The sequence below is a fragment of the Mustela nigripes genome, chromosome 1 (genome assembly GCF_022355385.1).
Source record: "Mustela nigripes isolate SB6536 chromosome 1, MUSNIG.SB6536, whole genome shotgun sequence".
Taxonomy (NCBI): domain Eukaryota; kingdom Metazoa; phylum Chordata; class Mammalia; order Carnivora; family Mustelidae; genus Mustela; species Mustela nigripes.
This window is the reverse complement of record NC_081557.1, coordinates 152,666,978-152,687,122: the sequence shown is the minus strand read 5'-3', so window position 1 is coordinate 152,687,122 and position 20,145 is coordinate 152,666,978. Positions and strand designations below refer to the sequence as shown.

The following is a 20,145-nucleotide window of genomic DNA, read 5'->3' as shown; positions in this document are numbered from 1 at the left end:
AAAAATCCTTTAAATGGATTTCCCATTCAACTAATGGACACCTGCTCGATTACACAGTTACTTAGAGAACTTGCTGTCTGCAAGGTCATTTATGAACTGGTTGAGCTTTATTATGCGGTTCAAGTCACAGTAAGTCCCACAGGGTAAGAATCTGGACATCGTGGAGCTTAAGAGGCCTGTGGTATTCTTTCCAGGTTCTAAAGTTTTGATTTAATAAGAAAAGGGGCGGGGAGACAAACGAGGTTACAGGAGCTTTGGTAAAGATTTACGTAGGACAAATCAATGCTTTTAACATACCCAGTGTGACAATGTGGTTGAAACCTCCTTTTGGAGATAACCACGTAGGTGCAGGGTTATCATTGTGACTTTGAGGTCCGGCCCCTGGCTTCCTGGCACCCCTGCGAGAAGCCCTGGCGTAAGCTCAAAATACCCCAATTTAAGCATCGGTTTTGTTTGCAATTCGTAAATGCGGTGGCACAGTCGCTAGAGTCCTCGGGCTGCAGGCCACGCCCATAACTATCGAGTGGTGCCGCAGGAAAAGCAGTCGGTCAGGAGCACCCCCGGAACCAAAGCGCTAGCTCCTGCCGGCCCGGGGACTACGTTTGCGCAGCACCGGGGGCGGGGGCTGGCCGGCGGTGGGGCTGACGGCGCGGGCTCGGGCTGAAGGGGCCCGGGCTGGCGGAGGGCGCCGTGTGGTGCAGTGTGGCGACGGCGGCCTACCGGACCATGCTGAGCGGAGCGTGCGGCTGGCTCGCCTCAGCGCTGCGGGGTCCACGCGTGCCGCCGTTCGCGGTCGCCCGTAGGTGCCTTCACGCGTCGGGGGCACGGCGGTCCGCGGACAAGAGCGAGAGGTCCGGGGACCCGCCCCGCGCCTTCGACCCGGCGCTGCTCGAGTTCCTGGTGTGCCCGCTCTCCAAGAAGCCGCTCAGGTGAGATTGGCCGGCTGCGGGTTTGCGTACGCGCCCTCCGGGGGCCGGGCCGGGCGGGGGCGGGTGGGCCGCGCGGCAGCCCTTCGGTCGGGCCGGGTGTTTGCCGCTGCCATTTTCCGGCTCCGGGCGGACCAGCCACCGCGCAGCTCCTACTGCGGCGGGAAGGGCGGGAGGAGACCGGAGGGGAGCCGAGCCCCGGGCCTCCCGCATCAAGCCGCCCACCCGCAGGGATGGGTCGGGGCGTTTACAGGTTCACCACTGGCCGCGCCGTGGATTCCCCAGGGAACTTTTTATTAAATGCCGATTCCGGGGCACCACTCCAGGGCGACCCAGTCCGCCGGTCTGGGGGCGGGACTAGAGCTAGGAGTTTTTTTTAGAAGGCCCCGCAGCGGTTCGGTTGTACCGCGGGGTTTATGAACTGTTGGTCCGAGGTGAACATGGACAGCTGATGCCTGACGACCTTAAACGTTTACGTTCTGGGTGCTGCCCCCTTTGGCCCTTAGTTTTGGACTAGCTGCGTTTTGTAAAGGCTTCTGAACCAAGAGCCGGGGAAAACAGCTCTGGGAGGGGAAAATGAAACAAGAGAAAATCAGAGAGGGAGACAAACATAAGAGACTCTTAATCATAGGAAACAGTTGCTCGGGGACCTGAGCGGGGGATGGGGTAACTGGGTGATGGGCGTTAAGAAGGGCACATGATGTAATGAGCCCTGGGTGTTACATGCAAGTGATGAATCACTGAACTCTACCTCTGAAACTGATAATACGTAATAACGTTAATTAATTGAATTTAAATTTTTAAAAAATGCTCTACAGTTCCAGGCTACTAAAACTGAAGGCTGACAACATGGTATCTATCCGTGGTTATTTTTGGGTGGTGGATTGCTAGTCATTTTTTATTTTCAGTATTTTTGCATTTCTCTTAGATTATTTTCTGTAATGAATACACTCACTCAGTTTTCTTACACCTTGAAATGATCATTTGATCTGCCTCTCAGTTAATTGTGTAATTAGCTCACTGCAGGTCTGTTGTTTTCTAAAGTTTCCTCATTTCTGTCTCATCTTCCTCAAATTTTATTTTTTGTATCTCAGTTTTTCAGTGGTTTCCTTCTAATGGCTCAGTGTTGCTCTGTTAAACACGTATTCTAAAGCGAAGAAGTTGAGTTTTTCTCCATTGGCTGTTTCTGTAGTAAATTAACTGGGATGGTTTTGAGGTTGCCCAGATTAAGAAAGGAATATTTGGATGAAAAGGGGAGATTTTTTTCTGACTGGATTTTAAAAATACATACTAAAGTATAGCTTGAGAATAAAGTAGAAAAGAAAATAAGAGAGAAACTGAGTAAAATGGGAACAATTATAGATTCATTTTCTAAGAGAAATGTTTCAATTGGGTGATACTGCTTTTAGAATTAGAAGCAGTTTAATTCTGCTTTTTGTAATTAACAGTCTGTCAAGAATAAGATAAATGGTGGTGCTTATTGAACACTAAGCTCTTCCAAGCATTTTCACAGTTCATTTTGTTTTCCTTTTCTCCCCTCAGATACGAAGCATCAACGAACGAACTGATTAATGAAGAGTTGGGAATAGCCTATCCAATTATTGATGGGATCCCTAATATGATACCACAGGCAGCTAGGATGACACATCAAAGTAAGAAGCAAGAAGAAATGGAGCAGCACTAGATCATAATTTTTTAAAAAGGAACACAGCTAAACTTTCTTAATACCACTTACCTTTTTAAAAGTCAGAGTGGCAGGTAGTAAGTGGGAGAGGAGAATGTTTCTGTCTCTTCCTACGTTGACTGTCCTTATACCATTGATCTCTCTAGCGGGACTATTATACTCAGCCTCCGTGGAAGAAAACTTCCCACAGGGCTGCACTAGCACAACCAGCCTGTGCTTTTACAGTCTGCTCCTGCCCATTACCATACCTGTTTATGTGTTCTTCCACCTTTGGACTTGGATGGGTATTAAACTCTTCAGGCATAATTAATACAGCCAGAGCCAAGATGATACATATATTAATGATACGTCGTGAGTGTCTATCTCTGAAAGCTCAGCTACATAGAAATACTGGAAACCCACTTAAATTGCAGGAAAGGTGCTTTGCCTTGCTTCTCTCAGAGGTTTAGGACTATGGGAGGCTTAGGCTGCAGGAGTTTCTTTTATATTTTTGTTCTGCCCTTGTTTTTTGAAAATTCTAATGTATAACTACTGTACCAGAAGAAACACTTCAACACAGTTTTTTGGAAATTAACAGTCCTAACCATCACCTGATGACTTTCTTACCCCATTCATCTAAAAATAATTAAAATTTTATATATTTATTTTAGATTCAAAGTATTTGGCAGAGTCACATGTTAAGGATGACTGAAATAATTCCAGAGGAATTGTGTTGGAGCAGTTGTAAAGAAATGTATTTGAGCTAGTATGCTAGAAGACTATAATAAAATGGAAATTTTGTGTACTTGTGAACATTCTGAGTTTGTAAAATTACCTTCATTTCTTTGGCATTAAATCCTTACATTAGTAATAATAAAATGAGATGACACTATTCCATTAAAAAAAAAAAGTGTGTTGTTTTTGTTTGGTCACAATGTGTGGTTTCAAAAGAGGGGAAATGTAAAAAATATTCTAAAGTTTAAAATGTAGGCAATGTTTAAACAGGCACTTAATACCTCACATAGAATACTTTCCCAGGAAAATATATATATTTGAGGATAGAGGTAGGGTTGGAAGACTTGTAAAGAGTTTTTTGTGTCCTATTGAGCTAAGAGCTGTGTTTTAAATCACATTTCAGTTGAACTTTTCCTGCCTTAGGAGACCTGTTTGGCAGTGCATTGTTTCAGTGTATTCTGTAGTACAAATCATGTTTTAAAAATCACTGATACTCAACACCAAAAAAACAGGACCTGAACAGACATTTTTCCAAAGAAGACCTACAGGTAGCCAACAAGACACATGAAAAGATGCTTAGCATCACTAATCATCAAGGAAATGAAAATCAAAACCATAACGAGATACCATGTAATACCTGTCAGAATGGCTAAAATAAATGAGAAATAGTGTTGGCAAGGATGTATAGAAAAAGGAACCCTTGTGCACTGTTGATGGGGATGTAGATTGGTGCAGCCACTGTGGGACAGTATAGAGGTTCCTCAAAAAATCAGAAATACTAAATTATCCAGTAATTCAAGTACCGACTATTTACCCAAAGGAAACAAATACTAATCTTAAAAAATACATGCACCCCTATGTTTATTGCAGCATTATTTACAATACCAAGATACAGAAGCAATCTAAGTTCAATGGATCAATGGATGGAGAAGATGTGGCATATAAGGCTGGAGGGAAGAGGGCTTGGGAGACAAGTTGATCAAAGGTAAAGCCATTTTGGTTTTAGGTTGACCCATACCCTAAAATTCAGTAGGGAAAGTGACAGGCTGGACATTCTTAAAATTGTTCCCTGTGGGTAATCCCACAATCCTAAAACAATGGAAAAACTAATTGCCTAATGTGAATGGGAAACCCAAAGTTAAAGTGTAAGCCCCTCCCCATATGATTACCTAATTTAAGGAAAATATAAAGGGGGGCCTAGGTGGCTCAGTCAGTTGAGCAGCCTGCTCTTGATTTCAGCTCAGGTCATGATCTCAGGAGCTGGCCACTGAGTCCTGCCTTGGGCTTCTTGCTCAGTGGGGAGTCTGCTTGAGGATGCTTTGTCTCCCTCTCCCTTTCCCTCTGCCCCTCCCCCTGCTCTCTCCCTCTCACAAATAAAATCCTAAAATAATTTGTAAAAACCGCTAGAGGCAAGGGAGAATCCTCTTCCTCTCCTGGGGAAGACAGCTACTTTGTCTATGAAGTAGCTCCTTTCTTGTATACTTAATCTTTTCCCCTTTCTGTAAATGGCTTGCTCTTGGATTCTTCCCTGTACAAAGCCAAAAACCCTCTTGGAGAGGGACCCGAGGCCTTGGGGCCTCAGCCTGTCCAGCATCATATATACAGTGGTATATTACTCCTATCTAAAAAAAAAAAAAAAAGAATGAGATCTTGACATTTGTGACAACATGGGTTGACCTTGAGGGTATTAATGCTGAGTGAAATACATCAGACAAATACCATATAATTTCACTTACATGTGGAATCTAAAAACCAAAAAGAAATAGATGCAAATATAGAAAACAAACTGATAGTTGCCCAGAAGGGAAGGGTAGGGGGAATGGGCAAAAAGTTGAAGGGAAATGGGAAGTACAGGCTTCCAGTTACAGAATAAAGTCATTGAAATAAAAGGTACATAGGGAATGTAGCCAATGGTACCATAATCGCATTTAAAGTGACAGATGATAGCTTAGATTTGTGGTGAGCTTAGCACAGTGTAGAGTTGTCCAATCACTGTGTACATCTGAAATCAATGTAACATTGTATGCCAACTATACTTAAAAAAAAACTACTGCATGGCAAAATACAAATAATCTGGACAATTATAGAAGTTACTATCATTTCCTGAAAGGGAGTTATTGCTTTTTTGTTTTAAGATTTATTTATTTTATATAGAGAAGGGGTGATCAGGGGGAGGGACAGAGAGAATCTCAAGCAGATTACCTGCTAAGTACGGAGTCTGATGATGAGATTAGGCTCCATCTCACCCTGAGATTGTGACCTGAGCCAAAACCAAAAGTTGGACACTCAACAAACTGACCCACCCAGGTGGCCCCTAAAGCTTTTAGTTTTTTAAGTTATCTATACACCCAGTGTGGGAATCGAACTCACAACCCTGAGATCAGGAGTCACACGCTCCACCAACTGAGCCAGCGAGATGCCACTTGTTCTTTTTAATTTACCCTAAATCTCACTGTGGTCAGTGTAAATTAAATGATTTTGCTGATAAAACAAGCACTGTAAAAAGTCAATTTCAACTTTTGCAAGCTAAGCATTTTATCATTTTTGAGGAAACTGATAAGGATACTCTGGGGGAGTTCAGCATTAATGCCATCCTTTCACTAATAGAATTTATTTGACAATCACTTGTAGAGTGCAAATGGTACACCAACGCCAGTGCTAAATATATTTCATATAATCTTCTATAACCTAAGAGGTCAGGTGGGCAATACTGGCAGCATTTTATAGATGGTAGAAGCTGAAGTACAGAGAGATTGAAATGATTTACCCAGGGCAACAGCAAGAACCATACCAAGGCTTAAACTGTCAGCAGCCGTGGCTTCAGTCTGCCTTCCTAACCACACTGCAGAGTACCTCCTTATTTTAAGAAGACTCATCCTTTCTATTTATAAGAAAAGCAAAATTAGGAATCAAAATAGTTGGATTCAAATTCCTGCTCAAGTCTGATGCCTTTCTTCTTGTTTCCTAAAGCACCATATATTTTATCTCTATTTTAGCACTTGAACTTGTACTGTAATTGCCTGCTTTCTGTCTCCTGTCTAGACAGTAAACTGTTCAACATTTTTAATTTAATGCTTAGCATGGAGCAGGCACATACTTCCTGAGAGCCTGAAAGCATGGTTCTAACAAGGTTTAGAACTTTAGGCAAGTTACTTGTCTTTGAGCTTCATCTGTAGGTTTAGAAATCCTTCCTGTTGGGGCGCCTGGGTGGCTCAGTGGGTTAAGCTGCTGCCTTAGGCGCAGGTCATGATCTCAGAGTCCCACATCGGGCTCTCTGCTCAGCAGGGAGCACCCCCCCCTCTCTCCAGCCTCTCTACCTACCTGTGATCTCTCTCTGTCAAATAAATAAATAAAATCTTAAAAAAAAAAAAATCCTTCCTGCTTATTTCCTAAAATTGTGAGGACAAGCTAAATTTGACACTGAAAGCCCTTAGTCAAACAACCCTAATGGTGAACAAAACAACCATTCAGAGTCTCTGGAAATTGTCCCAAGGGCGTACAGCCAAATGAGGAAACATACAAGAAAATCTAAAACTCAGTAAATGCTGCACATTGAAGTTTGTGCCATCTGAACCATCACCCACATCCTTTGTCTTCTCAGCTCAAAGCGTTGCACTCCAGGAGGGTGCCGCCAAGACCCAGAGCTCTCCTCTCTCAACTCCTAGTCTAGGAGAGCTTTATGGCATCTTCCCAGGAGGGGCAGGCCACCAGCAGAGTAAAGGTAATTATGTAATTATAAAAGACAGTACAAATGTATATTTTCTCTACTTAACTGATCTGTAGAGCAATTTGTAGAAAACAATATATATAAATTGTATTTTGGGGTCTCTACTATATTGCCATTAGCAGCACAAAGGAAGTAGATGGGAGCGAAGCTGAACTGGAGTGAAGAAATGATATCAGATGGTAACCTGAATTCACAGGAACTAATGAGCCAGAAAAGGTAAACAAAGTTAATAGAAATAATACTACAAATACATCCCTGTTCTCCTTCTCTGTTCCTTGAAGAGGCATTAAATTATATAAAGTAAAGGGGCGCCTGGGTGGCTCAGTGGGTTAAGCCGCTGCCTTCGGCTCAGGTCATGATCTCAGGGTCCTGGGATCGAGCCCCACATCGGGCTCTCTGCTCGGCGGAGAGAGAGCCTGCTTCTTCCTCTCTCTCTCTGCCTGCCTCTCTGCCTACTTGTAATCTCTGCCTGTCCAAAAAAAAAAAATTATATAAAGTATTAATTATAACCAAGTATTGTTGAGATTGTAACATGTAGACATAATACACAAGGCAATAATAGCACAAAAAGGAAAAGAGCTACCTAAATGTAATGTTTCTGTATTTCACTAGCACTCTTTTTTTTTTTTTTTAAGACTTATTTGAGAGAGAGGGATGCCTGGGTGGCTCAGTTGGTTAAGCATCTGCCTTTGGCTCAGGTCATGATCCCAGGGTCCTGGGATCAAGTCCCACATCAGGCTCCTTGCTTGGAGAGGAGGCTACTTCTCCTGCCTGCCATTCGCCCTGTGTGTGCCCGTTCTCTCTCTGACAAGTAAATAAATAAAATCTTAAAAAAAAAAAAAAAAAAAAGATTTGAGAGTGAGAGATGTACATGTGCAAGCACGGGGAAGGGGAGAGGGAGAGAAATCCTCAAGCAGACTCCCCACTGAGCTCGGGAGCCTGACGTGGGGCTCAATCCCATTATCCTGAGATCATGACCTGAGCGGAAATCAAGAACCAGACGCTTAACTGTCTGAGCCACCCACTAGCGGCCCTCACTAGTACTCTTTAAGAACAGATCTGTTAAGTCAATTATATTTCAATTAAAAAACACAGTAGCAAAAAAAAAAAAAAAAAAAAAAAAGGAAATCTGCAGATTTTAAATATTTCTCAAGCTCTCATATGCTGCTGCTGAGAATATAAAAATGATTCAGCTTCTTTGGAAAACAGTTGGCAGTCCCTCAAAATGTTAAACACAGATTTTACCAATACAGCATCATTTCATACAAATGTTTCACACAAATATTTGTAGCATTGTCATTCATAAAGCCAAAACATGGAAAATAACACAACTATCCCTCAGCTGATGAATAGATAAGTAAAATGTGGTATAAACATAATGAAATATTATTCAGCAATAAATATGGAATAAAGTACTGATAAATTCTACAACGTGGATGAACTTTGAAAACATGCTAAATGAAAGAAACCAGTTTTTAAAAATAGGATATTGTTTGATCTCATTTACATGAAATGTCCATAATAGACAAATCTGTCGAAACAGAAAGTTGATTAGAGAATACATATATGGCTGGGACATCATGGAGTTAAACAGCTAATGGGTACAACGTTTGGGGGGTTCTAAAATTGTGGCAATGGTTGCACACTTCTGCAAATATACTAAATCCATTCAATTGCACACCTCACTTAGCTGAATTCTATCCTATGTGAATAATATACCAATAAAGCTGTTACCAAATTTTTTAAAAAGTAGTATCTAAATGTCTAATGATGGGCATTCTACTTCACTAGCTTCCCATAACATAGTTCATGCCACGTACCGACGCCATGGCACTGACCCCACCACCTCCAGCTGTAAGCCCACCACAAGAAATACTATCTTATACTTTCAATGACGGGAAATCTTGCTTCCTTAAAGCCTCTTTTTTTTTTTTTTTTTTAAGATTTTATTTATTTATTTGACAGAGAGAAATCACAAGTAGATGGAAAGGCAGGCAGAGAGAGAGAGAGGGAAGCAGGCTCCCTGCTGAGCAGAGAGCCCGATGCGGAACTCGATCCCAGGACCCTGAGATCATAACCTGAGCTGAAGGCAGCGGCTTAACCCACTGAGCCACCCAGGCGCCCCTACTTAAAGCCTCTTAATGAGATTATTTTCCTTAGTGTCCTTAGCATCGCTGACAAGGATCACCTTTACTACCCATCTTGTGAATAAGATCCTTCCCTCAGCTTTCAAAGCAAGAATTTCCCATTCTGAGAGAACAAAAAAAAAAAGACTTGCCATGACCTCTCTCTTTTCTTCCAGTCCTGTAGAGTGGGCTAAGAAGTTCTCTAAAATTGACTCTAGATCTGTAAGATGAAAATGATACCTACTTCCAGACTTGGTGGTTGTTTTAAGGGAAGTAGAAAATAGGAAATTACTTAGCACCCTCAAAAGCCAGTAAGAGTCTCACTACTGAGTATAGCTGTGGGGAGACTGTGGGGAGAAAGGCTTGTCTCCTCCAAGCTTTGTCCCTTAGTGAAAGGCTCCATTTGGATGTGATTGCTATCTTCCACATCTGCCACTAGGTGGCACTTTTGGCTAACTCATATGAAGAACCACTGGTAACTAAGCCCTTGGAAGGAACCATAATGAGGATTGTACTCAGAAAAGTTAGCATTTGTAAAATGCTGAGCTAGGAAGCCATATTCCACTAGTATTTATTGGTGTGGCCACCTACTAGGTGGCCATAAATTAAGTGAATTCTGAGAAACAAGAGGAAGAACCCAGAGTTGGGATCAGAATTGAAAGAGAGGAGGTAAGAAGAGTCGGGGCATTGGGGTGGGATGAGAAGTTTCCAGGAATAAGAAAATGCATGAGTAAAAACACAGGAGAGTGGGTGCCTGGTTGGCTCAGTAGATTAAGCCTCTGCCTTCTACTCAGGTCATGATCCCAGGGTCCTGGGATGGAGACTCACATCGGACTCTGCTCAGCAGGGAGCCTGCTTCCCCCTCTCTCTCTGCCTGCCTCTCTGCCTACTTTGTGATCTGTCAAATAAATAAATGAATAAAAATCTTAAAAAACAACAATACAGGAGAGACTGTGGCCTGTTCAGGAACTTGAGATAGTTATAGATGCCTAGAGTGAAGTACGCTGTGTATACAGAGCACTGGTGGGAAAGCAGGCTGGAGCTGCACAGGGGGCATGCCTGAAAGGATCTGGGGTGTTTAATAACAATGAACTATGACTTTACTGCCTGATTTTCAAATCATCTTGATTTGTGCAGCTTTATCACACTGTGGCTCTTCCAAGAAAAAAAGCACATGCAAAACTACAGGGGTTCGTAGGTTTGGGACCTGTCAGTGGTAAGTGTGTGTATTTGCATTTACACATTAGCCACCCATCACATGGAGACACTGAGCCCTTGAAATCTGGGTAGTGTGACTGAGAACTGAATTTTAAATTTTATTTAATTCTATTTAAGATTTGAGAGACAGAGCACACCAAGTGGGGAAGGCCAGAGGGAGAAGCCAACTCCCAGCTGAGTGGGGTGCCCAACTCAGGGCTCAATCCCAGGATCCTGAAATCATGACCTGAGATGAAGTCAGATGCTTAACCCACTGAGCCACCCAGGCTCCCTTATATAACTGAATAGCCACATATTGGGCAGCACAACTCCAGACTCTTTCTCCCACCACTGATGTTTTCTCTCTTCAAAATTCTTCGGACACTAAACCTTACTATAGCATAAGGCTACCTTACTGAACTGCAGATATTGGGGGGGGGGCAGTTTCCAGCCTCAGAGAGTTCTGTGGGGTGGTGTGGATCTAGATACAAGAACAAGAATTGTTAGGACCTGATTTATTGAATGTGTGGATAAAGAGGAGGGATGAGGATTGCAGGCTTCTGCCTAGAAATCCTGGTGATACCATTGAGCCATGGACTACAGGAAACACAGTAATTTTCTTAGACATGCTGAGATTAATGAGCCAAGGATCACACAGGGAGATACAGACTAACAGACAAAAAAATGGCTGGGGCTGGAATCAACCAGGTCCTGTAGGTCATGGAGAGATCTGGGCACCATCACATGAAGACAGAACAGAAACCATGGAGTTGATGGGAGTGTGTGCAGAGTGAGAACAGAGGAGTACACTAGCACTGGAGGTCAGGGGAGTGTTAAGAAATACAAGCAAAGGAAATGGGAAAAAAGCCAAGAAAAAGAAAGCCACAGTCTACCAGTTTACAACAGTTCTGAAGAGAAAGAAGTCAACAGTTTAAAATGCCATATAGAAGATTTAATTCAGAAATGGGCAGTTTCCATGGACATTTTCAATGAGAAAGTCACTTGACTTTTATTTGAGCAGTGGGAGGAGGAGAAGCACCACCTCAGCCAAGATGCTTATGAGAGAGAAACAAAATTCAGTCTTTTATGCACTATGTTTTGGGGTCACCTTGTTCTAACAGCCTAGTCTAGAACATTATCAAAATATCTCATAAGCAAAAACACAGAACTGAAAGAGCAGGTGAACACAATGAATAGTGGGACCTTCACATTAATTCTTGAGTTCTTAATTTTATTTTTGAAAATATTTCCACAAAGGGGTAAAGAACGTGAGGCCGGGTCAGCCAAATCCTCTGCTGTTGTTGATGGCTACTTGAAGTGCTTCTTCCACCCTTTCCATTGTAGAATATTTGGGAAGGTAGAGGACACTAATACACGTCTGAGCTCTTATGGGATCTTTTTCATTCACATTTTCAGGACAGCAAAATGTTATTTTCATGTTCTTTAAACCTTTTACTTGAATTCTGTCAGTTCCTGTAAGAAACACTGAGAAGAAGAATAAAACTGAGTGATCTGTTTCCCAGAGACCAAGACTTTTATAGAGGGAAAAAAACATGTGCTTATTCAAAACATTTACGAAGGGACCACGTGCAGAGTCCCACTTCAGCCTGCATCGGGCACTGACACACTGTCCCTCAAGCAGCTTACAGTCTAGTTGGAAATATTATATTCTTGTGCAGAAAAAGAGAAATACCAAGGAAAAAACAAAAGGGTGAGGCATCATGGAATTAAGTGCTTCCTGAGTGAAAATGCTGAGTGTGGTTCAGAGCAGGGAGAAAGACTCAGGCTGGGATGACCAGGGAGACTTTGGAGAGCTCAGAATTAAGCTGGATCTTTAAGAAGGGGAAGGTTTAGAGCAGCAACAAGGAGGTGGGTGAGGGTTCGAGGCAGGACAAGGAGCTTCAGAGAAAGCCTGGAGGTGGGAGGGCACAAGGTGAGCTCAAGAATGTAGAGATGATGGAGCTGTTTGGCTGAAATAATGATTTCCTATAAAGCAAAGATTGGAAAGTCAGGCTGGGCTTCTGGAGAAGCCTGATTATCTTCCAACATCTGTTATCCACAAAAAGAAGAACAAGAAAAGTGTTTCTCAAAAATAAGTATGGAAATTTTGGAAGAATATGAGAAAGTCATTGGGCAAAGTTGCAGGTAAACAACCAAGTAAGCATGAAACAGAGATCAAAATGTGGTAGGGGAGATACAAAAGGCTGGAGGCAATGACGTTGTAAAATATGGCTAATCCCATAAGGCCTGAATAATGGGAGTCACAAATACAGAAAGCAGACTAAATATCTAACTTGGATGGAGAACTGAGGGGACATCTGAAAGCAACAGGCAGGGCTGAAATCACAAGAAAGATGACCTATATTAACATTTTTTTATGTTCACGCAGCCTGGCAGAGAGAACATCCAACTGGACGTGGAGTGGCTCTTACACAAGGATTTGTGGTGAATGGTGTCTACAATAAACAAGGTTTAGGTATCCCATAAAAGAGACCTAAGATTCTAGATCACTCCTGATAGAATACCTACCAAGGAACTTTTTCTTTTCCTCCAAAGTCAATTTGTGTAAAGCCTTCCAAAACATCACTATGGTGGGATGTGAATTATCATATCCCTCTTCATAATGTGCATTCTAGAAAAAAAATACACACAAAAAAAACATATTCAGGAAATAATAAACAGGAAATTCAAATTCAAACTTCTAGGCCTTTACGATATACCTTCTCAAAGGTTTCCCAGTCATAATCTGTATTTCCAATAATCACATCCTTTAGTTCTTCCGGATGGAAAAACTCAATAATATCCTTGTCACACACTCTGTAAAATCCTCTTTGAAATTCTTCATAAAGTGCCTTCACAGAGATGTTGAAGATGTAATTGACATATTTAGAAACATAGTCTCTCCTTTAATGAAACAAAAAATTATTTCAGTTTACTGCAGTACCCTGAAGGAAACTAGCAGGGGCAGGGAAGATGGGCAGAAAGCCAAAAATAAAATGAGAACTAAAACACCTAACAATTAAGTGCCAAAAAATAGCCATATGCACCTGGCTATTTTTCATATCTCTAACTTAATTGTCATACAACTCTCAGGGCAGATTCTTAGGACATTTTATTAAAGAAAAGAAGTTTCTTGGTGAAGTTATATAATAACTCAAGGTCACACAGTTAAAAGAAAGGACACAGATTAGAACAGAGAAAGTGTGGAAGTGTAAAACCTGACCTGCTGATAGTGCTCTGGAAAACAGGCTTGGGAGATGGGAAAATTCTCCCATTTTATTTTATGGTCTTCCATACTCTCTGAATGTATGAAAGTAGTTAATGTTAGTATTTGTGGTTAAGCACAAATAGAGAAGGGATTTCTACATCTAGCTATGATGGGATAGCACACCCAAATACTCCCAATGAGAAGAACTAGAAAAAGCTAGAGAATATACAAAAACACATCTAGCTCTAGGCTTTCAAACCTAAGATGCAAGAAGCCTCTGACCTACTAAGAGAGAGGGGAAGCCCTGCAAAGTGAGCCCGGCATTTTACTTGCAGTTTTTCCCTCTGGGCCATTTGCTGATTCAGGGAAAGCGACTAGGCTAAAAGTAGTTGTGAAGAGGCAGAGAACCTCAGTATGTCTATCAGTGATAATATAGGTGAATTAGAATATTCATAAAATATACTACAGAACTGGAAATGTTCTATTTCTTGATCTGTATACTTACATGTATACTTTTCTGTATGTCAGACTTCGAAGTTCTTTTTTAAAAATAAAGATGAAAAGATGGAGGGAAAATAGCTGGCTGGCTTATACCAGAATGAGCATCTGGTGGCATCTCTCTGCCACTCTAACCAACTACTGGTGGAATATTCTCTCATCCCACACTGTGGCTTTAAAACAGAATCCTGTTAAGGGGCTGAGAACTCAAAACACCACAGTACCATGTAGTAACATTATAAATACTAAGTGCCTGCCACAGACCAGTGGCTCTTCTAGGTACTAGATGAACCATGATGAACATGACTAGTCCTTGCCATCATGCAGCTCACTGCAGTAGCTTATTTATTATTGGGGAAATACAGGCAAGCAGTAATCCTAAAGGTATTAATGGGTGATGAAAAGAAAAAGTGAAACAGGTAAGGAGATAGAGACAGAAGTTAGTGGTATAAACCTAGACAGGACGATAACGGAAGGCCTCTCTGCGAAAGCTATTTCCTTTCCTACCAGAATATAAACTCCAGGAGACACACACGTACACACAATATACACCACCTCACTGTCTTATTAAAAAATGATTAACTGGTAAGAACTCTAATACATTTTTAGAGCCCAGTGAAATAAACAGTGTATAAACAAAACATATTTCACTTCTCTGTACGTACTTGTTAGTCTGGTCAACAATGACACAACTTCCATTAGGAATTAGGTCTGTATCATTTTTGTCCCAATGCACCTGTAACCACAAATAAACTCAGATAGTGTCTCCAAAATAATCCGAAGCAATTATCAAAAAAAAACCTTAAAGCATACCTTTTTTCTCAAGATCTTATAAAAGTACGCATTTCTGTCATGCAAACAAAATGTGCACGTAAAAAGTTACTATCTTATCATGCAGAATGAAAAATTAATTTTTAAAAAACTTGATTTATCATACTGAAAAAATTGGCAAATGCCACATTTCAATAGTCACTTTATATAGTTAGACATAGAATGGTAGATTTGCAAAAACGGTCACAACTTCTTCCCAGCCTGGTATTCAAGCCCCTGTGCAGTGTGACTTTGCAATAGCTGTGCAACCCCCCAGCACCCCCAACCCCATCAAGAGGAGGACTTCAGTTCTTCAGCCTTGCATATGGCTGTGGCCATGTAAGCTACTCTTGTCAATAGGATATGCTGTAAGTAAAAGCTTAAAAAGAAGCTTGTATGGTGAGGCTTGCCATCTCTTCCCACTCTTTGTAATCCTATGACAGTTCTATAAAGATAGGACTACTGGAACACAAGAGACCCCCTAGAACAGAAAAGCTGTTTCAGCCCACATTCCATAACCCAGCCAACAACTGGGTATACGAGCAAGGCAGGTGGAAACCATTCAGCCCAGGCAAGTCGATTCAGGCCAGAAACTCAATGAATTGTGTTTAAGCCACTATGTTTAGGTGTTGTTTCGTAGAAAAATCTGATAGGCCCAGCTCATAAAAAGTGAAGAAAAAAAAAACTTTTGCATTAATTCAGAAGTTTGTCCTTTTATTAAAGTGGTATGTCTAGAATCTGAACATGTAAAGGATTAATATGATTAAAACTGATCTGTAATCTGGTTATTATCATTACTCACATTAAAATAGATATAAAATACTTCTCCAAAGTCATCACCTTCATCATCCAGAAGCGTCTGCAAACTCCTAAAGAATAAATAATTTTATTTTTTAAAAGTCAGTAACTATGATCCCTGGACACATCATCTAAATAAATGTCAAATGCAGGACTATTCTGAAGGTGGGAGGTCCGGTCACTAGTTAACAATGCCCATTTCTCTGTGTACTGATAGCCAAACCTCATTGACAGGCGTGAAGTTTCTGAGTATTTGCAATTCTGCAAGCTCTCTTCCCTTTATCCTACCTTCCTTTACTCAGTGATTATACGTTTCTACAGAAAAGGACTGATAACCTATCTGATACTGAAACTCATTCAAATCAGCATTACCTTTATTTAAGCTTTTGAAGCTTAATAATAATAAGCTTTATTTTTGTTCTGTAGGTACAGAACAATAATCTTTTAAATGTCAGGTATCACTTAGGAAATTCAAGGAATGAGAAGGTCAGAGCACCTTCTCTGTATCTACTGTCCCAATATCATCAAGCTTAAGACAGATGTGACAATCAACTACCTTAACTGTTTCAAGACATTTGTGAGAATGCAGGTCACACCAGCATGGAAAGCAGCCAGTGTTTTTATATCTCCACCCTCTGTTGTCCTATGGTACTTCATTTATAAAGTCCTGGGGCGCCTAGGTGGCTCAGTGGGTTAAAGCCTCTGCCTTCAGCTCAGGTCGTGATCCCAGGGTCCTAGGATGGAGCCCTGCATCGGGCTCTCCACTCAGTGGGGAGCCTGCTTCCTCCTCTCTCTCTGCCTGCCTCTCTGCCTACTTGTGATCTGTCAAATAAATAAAATCTTAAAAAGAAATTATAAAGTCCTATGTCTCATTGTGTTTGCTCATTCTCTCATGTAGTCATTCCACAAACATCTATCAAGCACCCAATGAGGCAGCAATAAGGGATGAAAGCTGAGACATTACTGTCAATACACTGAGACTCGTAGGTAAGCTATGCAGATGGAAGCCTCCCTATAGTACAGTGAGCTGTGTGCAGAAACTCTGTTAAGTGTCCACATACAGCCTTGGTTAACTCTTGTTAAAGGGATGTGTCACCGGGGAAGGCCTCTGGAAGGTGGAGTCCAAGCTGACTATCCTTTCCCCCTGGATTTTTTATTACATAATTGTGAAAAACAGACCATGTGTTATTCATTATAGGTTTTGGCAGGGGGGCGGTGAGGAGAGGGAGTGATGGGAACTTGTTCATGATACTCTTGTCATTATCTGTCCATGTATATGGCTTATGTGCTAATTTAGGGGTGTTTTTTACAAAGAATACTTAGGAGCCTGCCTCTTCAAACATTGCTAGTATCTTACACCTACCTGTATACCTCCCCTATCCCATTTTTCTACCACCCCCAAAATATGTCACAAGTAACAGTTGTCATATGTTTAACTGTTAAATGTTTAATTAAAAAAGAGAGTGTTGTCCCCTTTTGTTAAGGTAGCTCATGAAGAACAGATAAATTCTTTAATCTTATTGCAGTTAAACTTATCGTCTTTCCTTCAATATTGGTAATTTTGCTGTCTTTCTTAATACTGCTCAGTGGGTTAAAGCCTCTGCCTTTGGCTCAGGTCATGTTCTCAGGGTCCTGGGATCGAGCCCCGCATGGGGACTTCTGCTCAGCGGGGAACCTGCTTCCCCTTCTCTGCCTGCCTCTCTGCCTACTTGTGATCTCTGTCAAATAAATAAGTAAAATCTTTAAAAAAAAAAAAAAAAAAGGGACTGCAAAAGCAAGGAATATATTTGTCCATACTTTCAACATTTTTGCTTTACTATTTAAGTCCTTTACCCACATGAACCTGATTTCTGCATACACCATAAGGCATCAATGATCCTTTTTTCCCATATGCATGAACTGACAGTCCTGTTCCCATTAATTCAGTATACTACCTCCAGCAAGTTCCACAAGCGCCTGGATCAGTGTCTGAACTCTCACTTTTCTTCCATTGAAAACCTGGACCCACACTGTACTGTCCTCAATTAATACAGCTTTCTAAAGATTCTGAAGACCTAAAAGCATGAGGAACACTGATACAGATTTAATGATCTTTACATTTATTAAGTTGATGTGTATTAAGTCTTCTTAGGCATAAGCATTATTTAGGTCATTTTCACTGTTTCAGTAAAAAACAATAAATTTATCTCCTCCTTGCCCAATCTGGTGCTTCGTTATCTTATTAGTATAATTAGTAATAATGATTAATAGTTGGACACTGGAGCCAGACTGTGTTCAATTCATGGTTCTGTCACTATGGGCTCTCAGACAAGCTACCCAAACTGTCTGTATTTGTTTCCTCACCTGTGAAGTGGGGATAATAATAATAGGATCAGGGCACCTAGATGGCTCAGTCTGTTAAGTATCTGACTCTTGATTTTAGCTTAGGTCATGATCTCAGGGTCATGAGACTGAGCCCTGCAGGGGCTTGCTTTGAGATTCTCCCTCTCTCCCACTGGCCTGCACAGTTTAGGAAAAAAAAAAAAAAAAAAGACCATACTACCATTCTCATTCTTTTAAAAATCTACATAGGATTTCACTGCATAAATATACCAAAAATAAGTAATTCCCTTATTAAAGAACATGTAGGTATTCCACAGATTATGAACTATGTAATGCAATATACATTAGTATGGAAACAGCCTTGCATGATTGTATAATTTCTGAAATTAAATGTCTAGAGACAAAACTGCTAGGCTAAAGTGGCAAATACATTTTTGATTCAGGTAAGTACGATTACACTGTTCTCTGAAAAGGAATCACCAACTCATATGTCCACTACCAACCCCTGAAATTAGAGCAAACCTTTTCCCAAACCCTGGCAAACACCATATATCATCAGTATTTCCAACCACTGTAAATGGGCAGCACATTGGCCTCTGATTTTCATCTGCATTCCATGAGCACTGGGGAGTTGAAGTCATTCTGTTACTCCTTTGTGGGTTAACTTCCTTTTTATTTGTCCATTTTCTTATGGATGTTGAGGAACACTTACACAGCAGGAATATCACCCCTTTCTATTACCAGTATTTTTTGTGAGGTGGTGGCTTGGCTTTTTAACTTAGAAGTAAGTTTTCACTTTAAAGGCGAGGATAAGAAACAAGATTTAAAACAAATGTCACTTGCAAATTCATAGGGTATAACTTGTGCTCTGCCCATGACTATTTCTACACAAGGTTCAAAGATTATTATAAGCATTAAGGACCAATCATAGGGGAAATCAACTTCTCTTAATTTGAAAAGTTAAATTATTATCTAACAGTTCTTCCCAAAATAATACTTGACCTAAGGTACCTAGAATGTTGCTGCTGAACAAAAATGTTTTTTGGGTGGGGAGGTGTGTTTATTTACAGGCATACCTTGGAGTTACTGCAGATCTGATTCCAGACACTGCAATAAAGCAATTATCCAAGCAGACACAAGTCAAAAAGAATTACTTGGTTTCCCAGTGCATTTAAAAGATATGTTCACGGGGCCCCTGGGTGGCTCAGTGGGTTAAGCTGCTGCCTTCGGCTCAGGTCATGATCTCAGGGTCCTGGGATCGAGTCCCGCATCGGGCTCTCTGCTCAGCAGGGAGCCTGCTTCCCTTCCTCACTCTCTGCCTGCCTCTCCGTCTACTTGTGATTTCTCTCTGTCAAATAAATAAATAAAATCTTAAAAAAAAAAAAGATATGTTCACACCACACTATAGTAAGTGTGTAACAGCATTATGTCTTAAAAATGTGCATGCATTAATTTAAAAATACTTTAATGTTCAATCATCAAATAGTTTCACTCACTTGTGGAACATAAGGAATAGCACAGAGGACATAAGGAGAAGGAAAGGAAAAATGCAGGAGGGGGAAGTCAAAGGAGGATACGAACCACGAGAGACTGTGGACTCCGAGAAACAGACTGAGGGTTTTGGGGGAAGTGTGAGCCTGGTGGTAGATATTAAGGAGGGCACATACTGCATGGAGCACTGGGTGTTATACATAAACAATGAATCTTGGAATACTACCTCAAAAACTAATGATGTACTGTATGGTGACTACCATAATTAAAAAAAAATAATAAAAATAAAAATACTTCAATGCTCACCATCCTCTGAGCTCTCAGCAAGTTGTAATCACTGATCACAGATCAACAAAACAAATAGAATAGTAATGGAAACATTTGAAATACCGTGACAATTACCATAAATGTGACAGAGAGACCCTAAGTGAGCAAATGCTATTGGAAAAATGGCTTACTTAACACAGGGTTGCCACAAACCTTCGATCTATTAAAAAAAAACTATTTTTTTTTATTTGACAGGGAGAGAAAGATCACAAGTAGGCAGAGAGGCAAGGGGAAGTAGGTCCCCCACTGAGCAGAGAGCCCGATGCGGGACTCGATCCCAGGACCCTGAGATCATGACCTGAACTGAAGGCAGAGGC

At 41.1% G+C, this 20,145-nt stretch overlaps 3 protein-coding genes and 1 long non-coding RNA gene across 4 annotated transcripts in view; 3 read left to right on the top strand and 1 right to left on the bottom strand.

Annotated features, from left to right (window-relative positions):
* Window positions 1-608: 608 nt before the first annotated feature.
* PYURF (PIGY upstream open reading frame) lies at window positions 609-2,708 on the top strand. The gene is made up of 2 exons (XM_059394518.1): window positions 609-929; window positions 2,469-2,708. The coding sequence occupies exons 1-2, from the start codon at window positions 727-729 to the stop codon at window positions 2,608-2,610; spliced, it is 345 nt and encodes a 114-aa protein (XP_059250501.1). The 5' UTR covers window positions 609-726; the 3' UTR covers window positions 2,611-2,708.
* Window positions 2,621-3,481, top strand: PIGY (phosphatidylinositol glycan anchor biosynthesis class Y). Its single transcript, XM_059394532.1, has one exon. It carries the CDS (start codon window positions 2,705-2,707, stop codon window positions 2,918-2,920), a length of 216 nt encoding a protein of 71 aa, XP_059250515.1. The 5' UTR covers window positions 2,621-2,704; the 3' UTR covers window positions 2,921-3,481.
* Window positions 3,482-4,200: 719 nt separating this feature from the next.
* On the top strand, window positions 4,201-12,868 carry LOC132001338 (uncharacterized). Its single transcript, XR_009399589.1, has 4 exons — window positions 4,201-4,309; window positions 6,926-7,045; window positions 7,171-7,267; window positions 12,764-12,868. It is a non-coding gene; the product is annotated as an uncharacterized LOC132001338 (long non-coding RNA).
* Window positions 11,450-20,145, bottom strand: part of HERC5 (HECT and RLD domain containing E3 ubiquitin protein ligase 5) — a 41,982-nt gene continuing 33,286 nt past the window's right edge. Inside the window, exons 19-23 of the mRNA XM_059375813.1 lie at window positions 15,693-15,759; window positions 14,746-14,816; window positions 13,095-13,278; window positions 12,904-13,006; window positions 11,450-11,859 (exon numbers count right to left, since the gene is read on the bottom strand). Coding sequence (XP_059231796.1) covers window positions 11,654-11,859; window positions 12,904-13,006; window positions 13,095-13,278; window positions 14,746-14,816; window positions 15,693-15,759 — 631 coding nt within the window. The 3' untranslated portion in view covers window positions 11,450-11,653. The remainder of the gene's footprint in view (window positions 11,860-12,903; window positions 13,007-13,094; window positions 13,279-14,745; window positions 14,817-15,692; window positions 15,760-20,145) is intronic.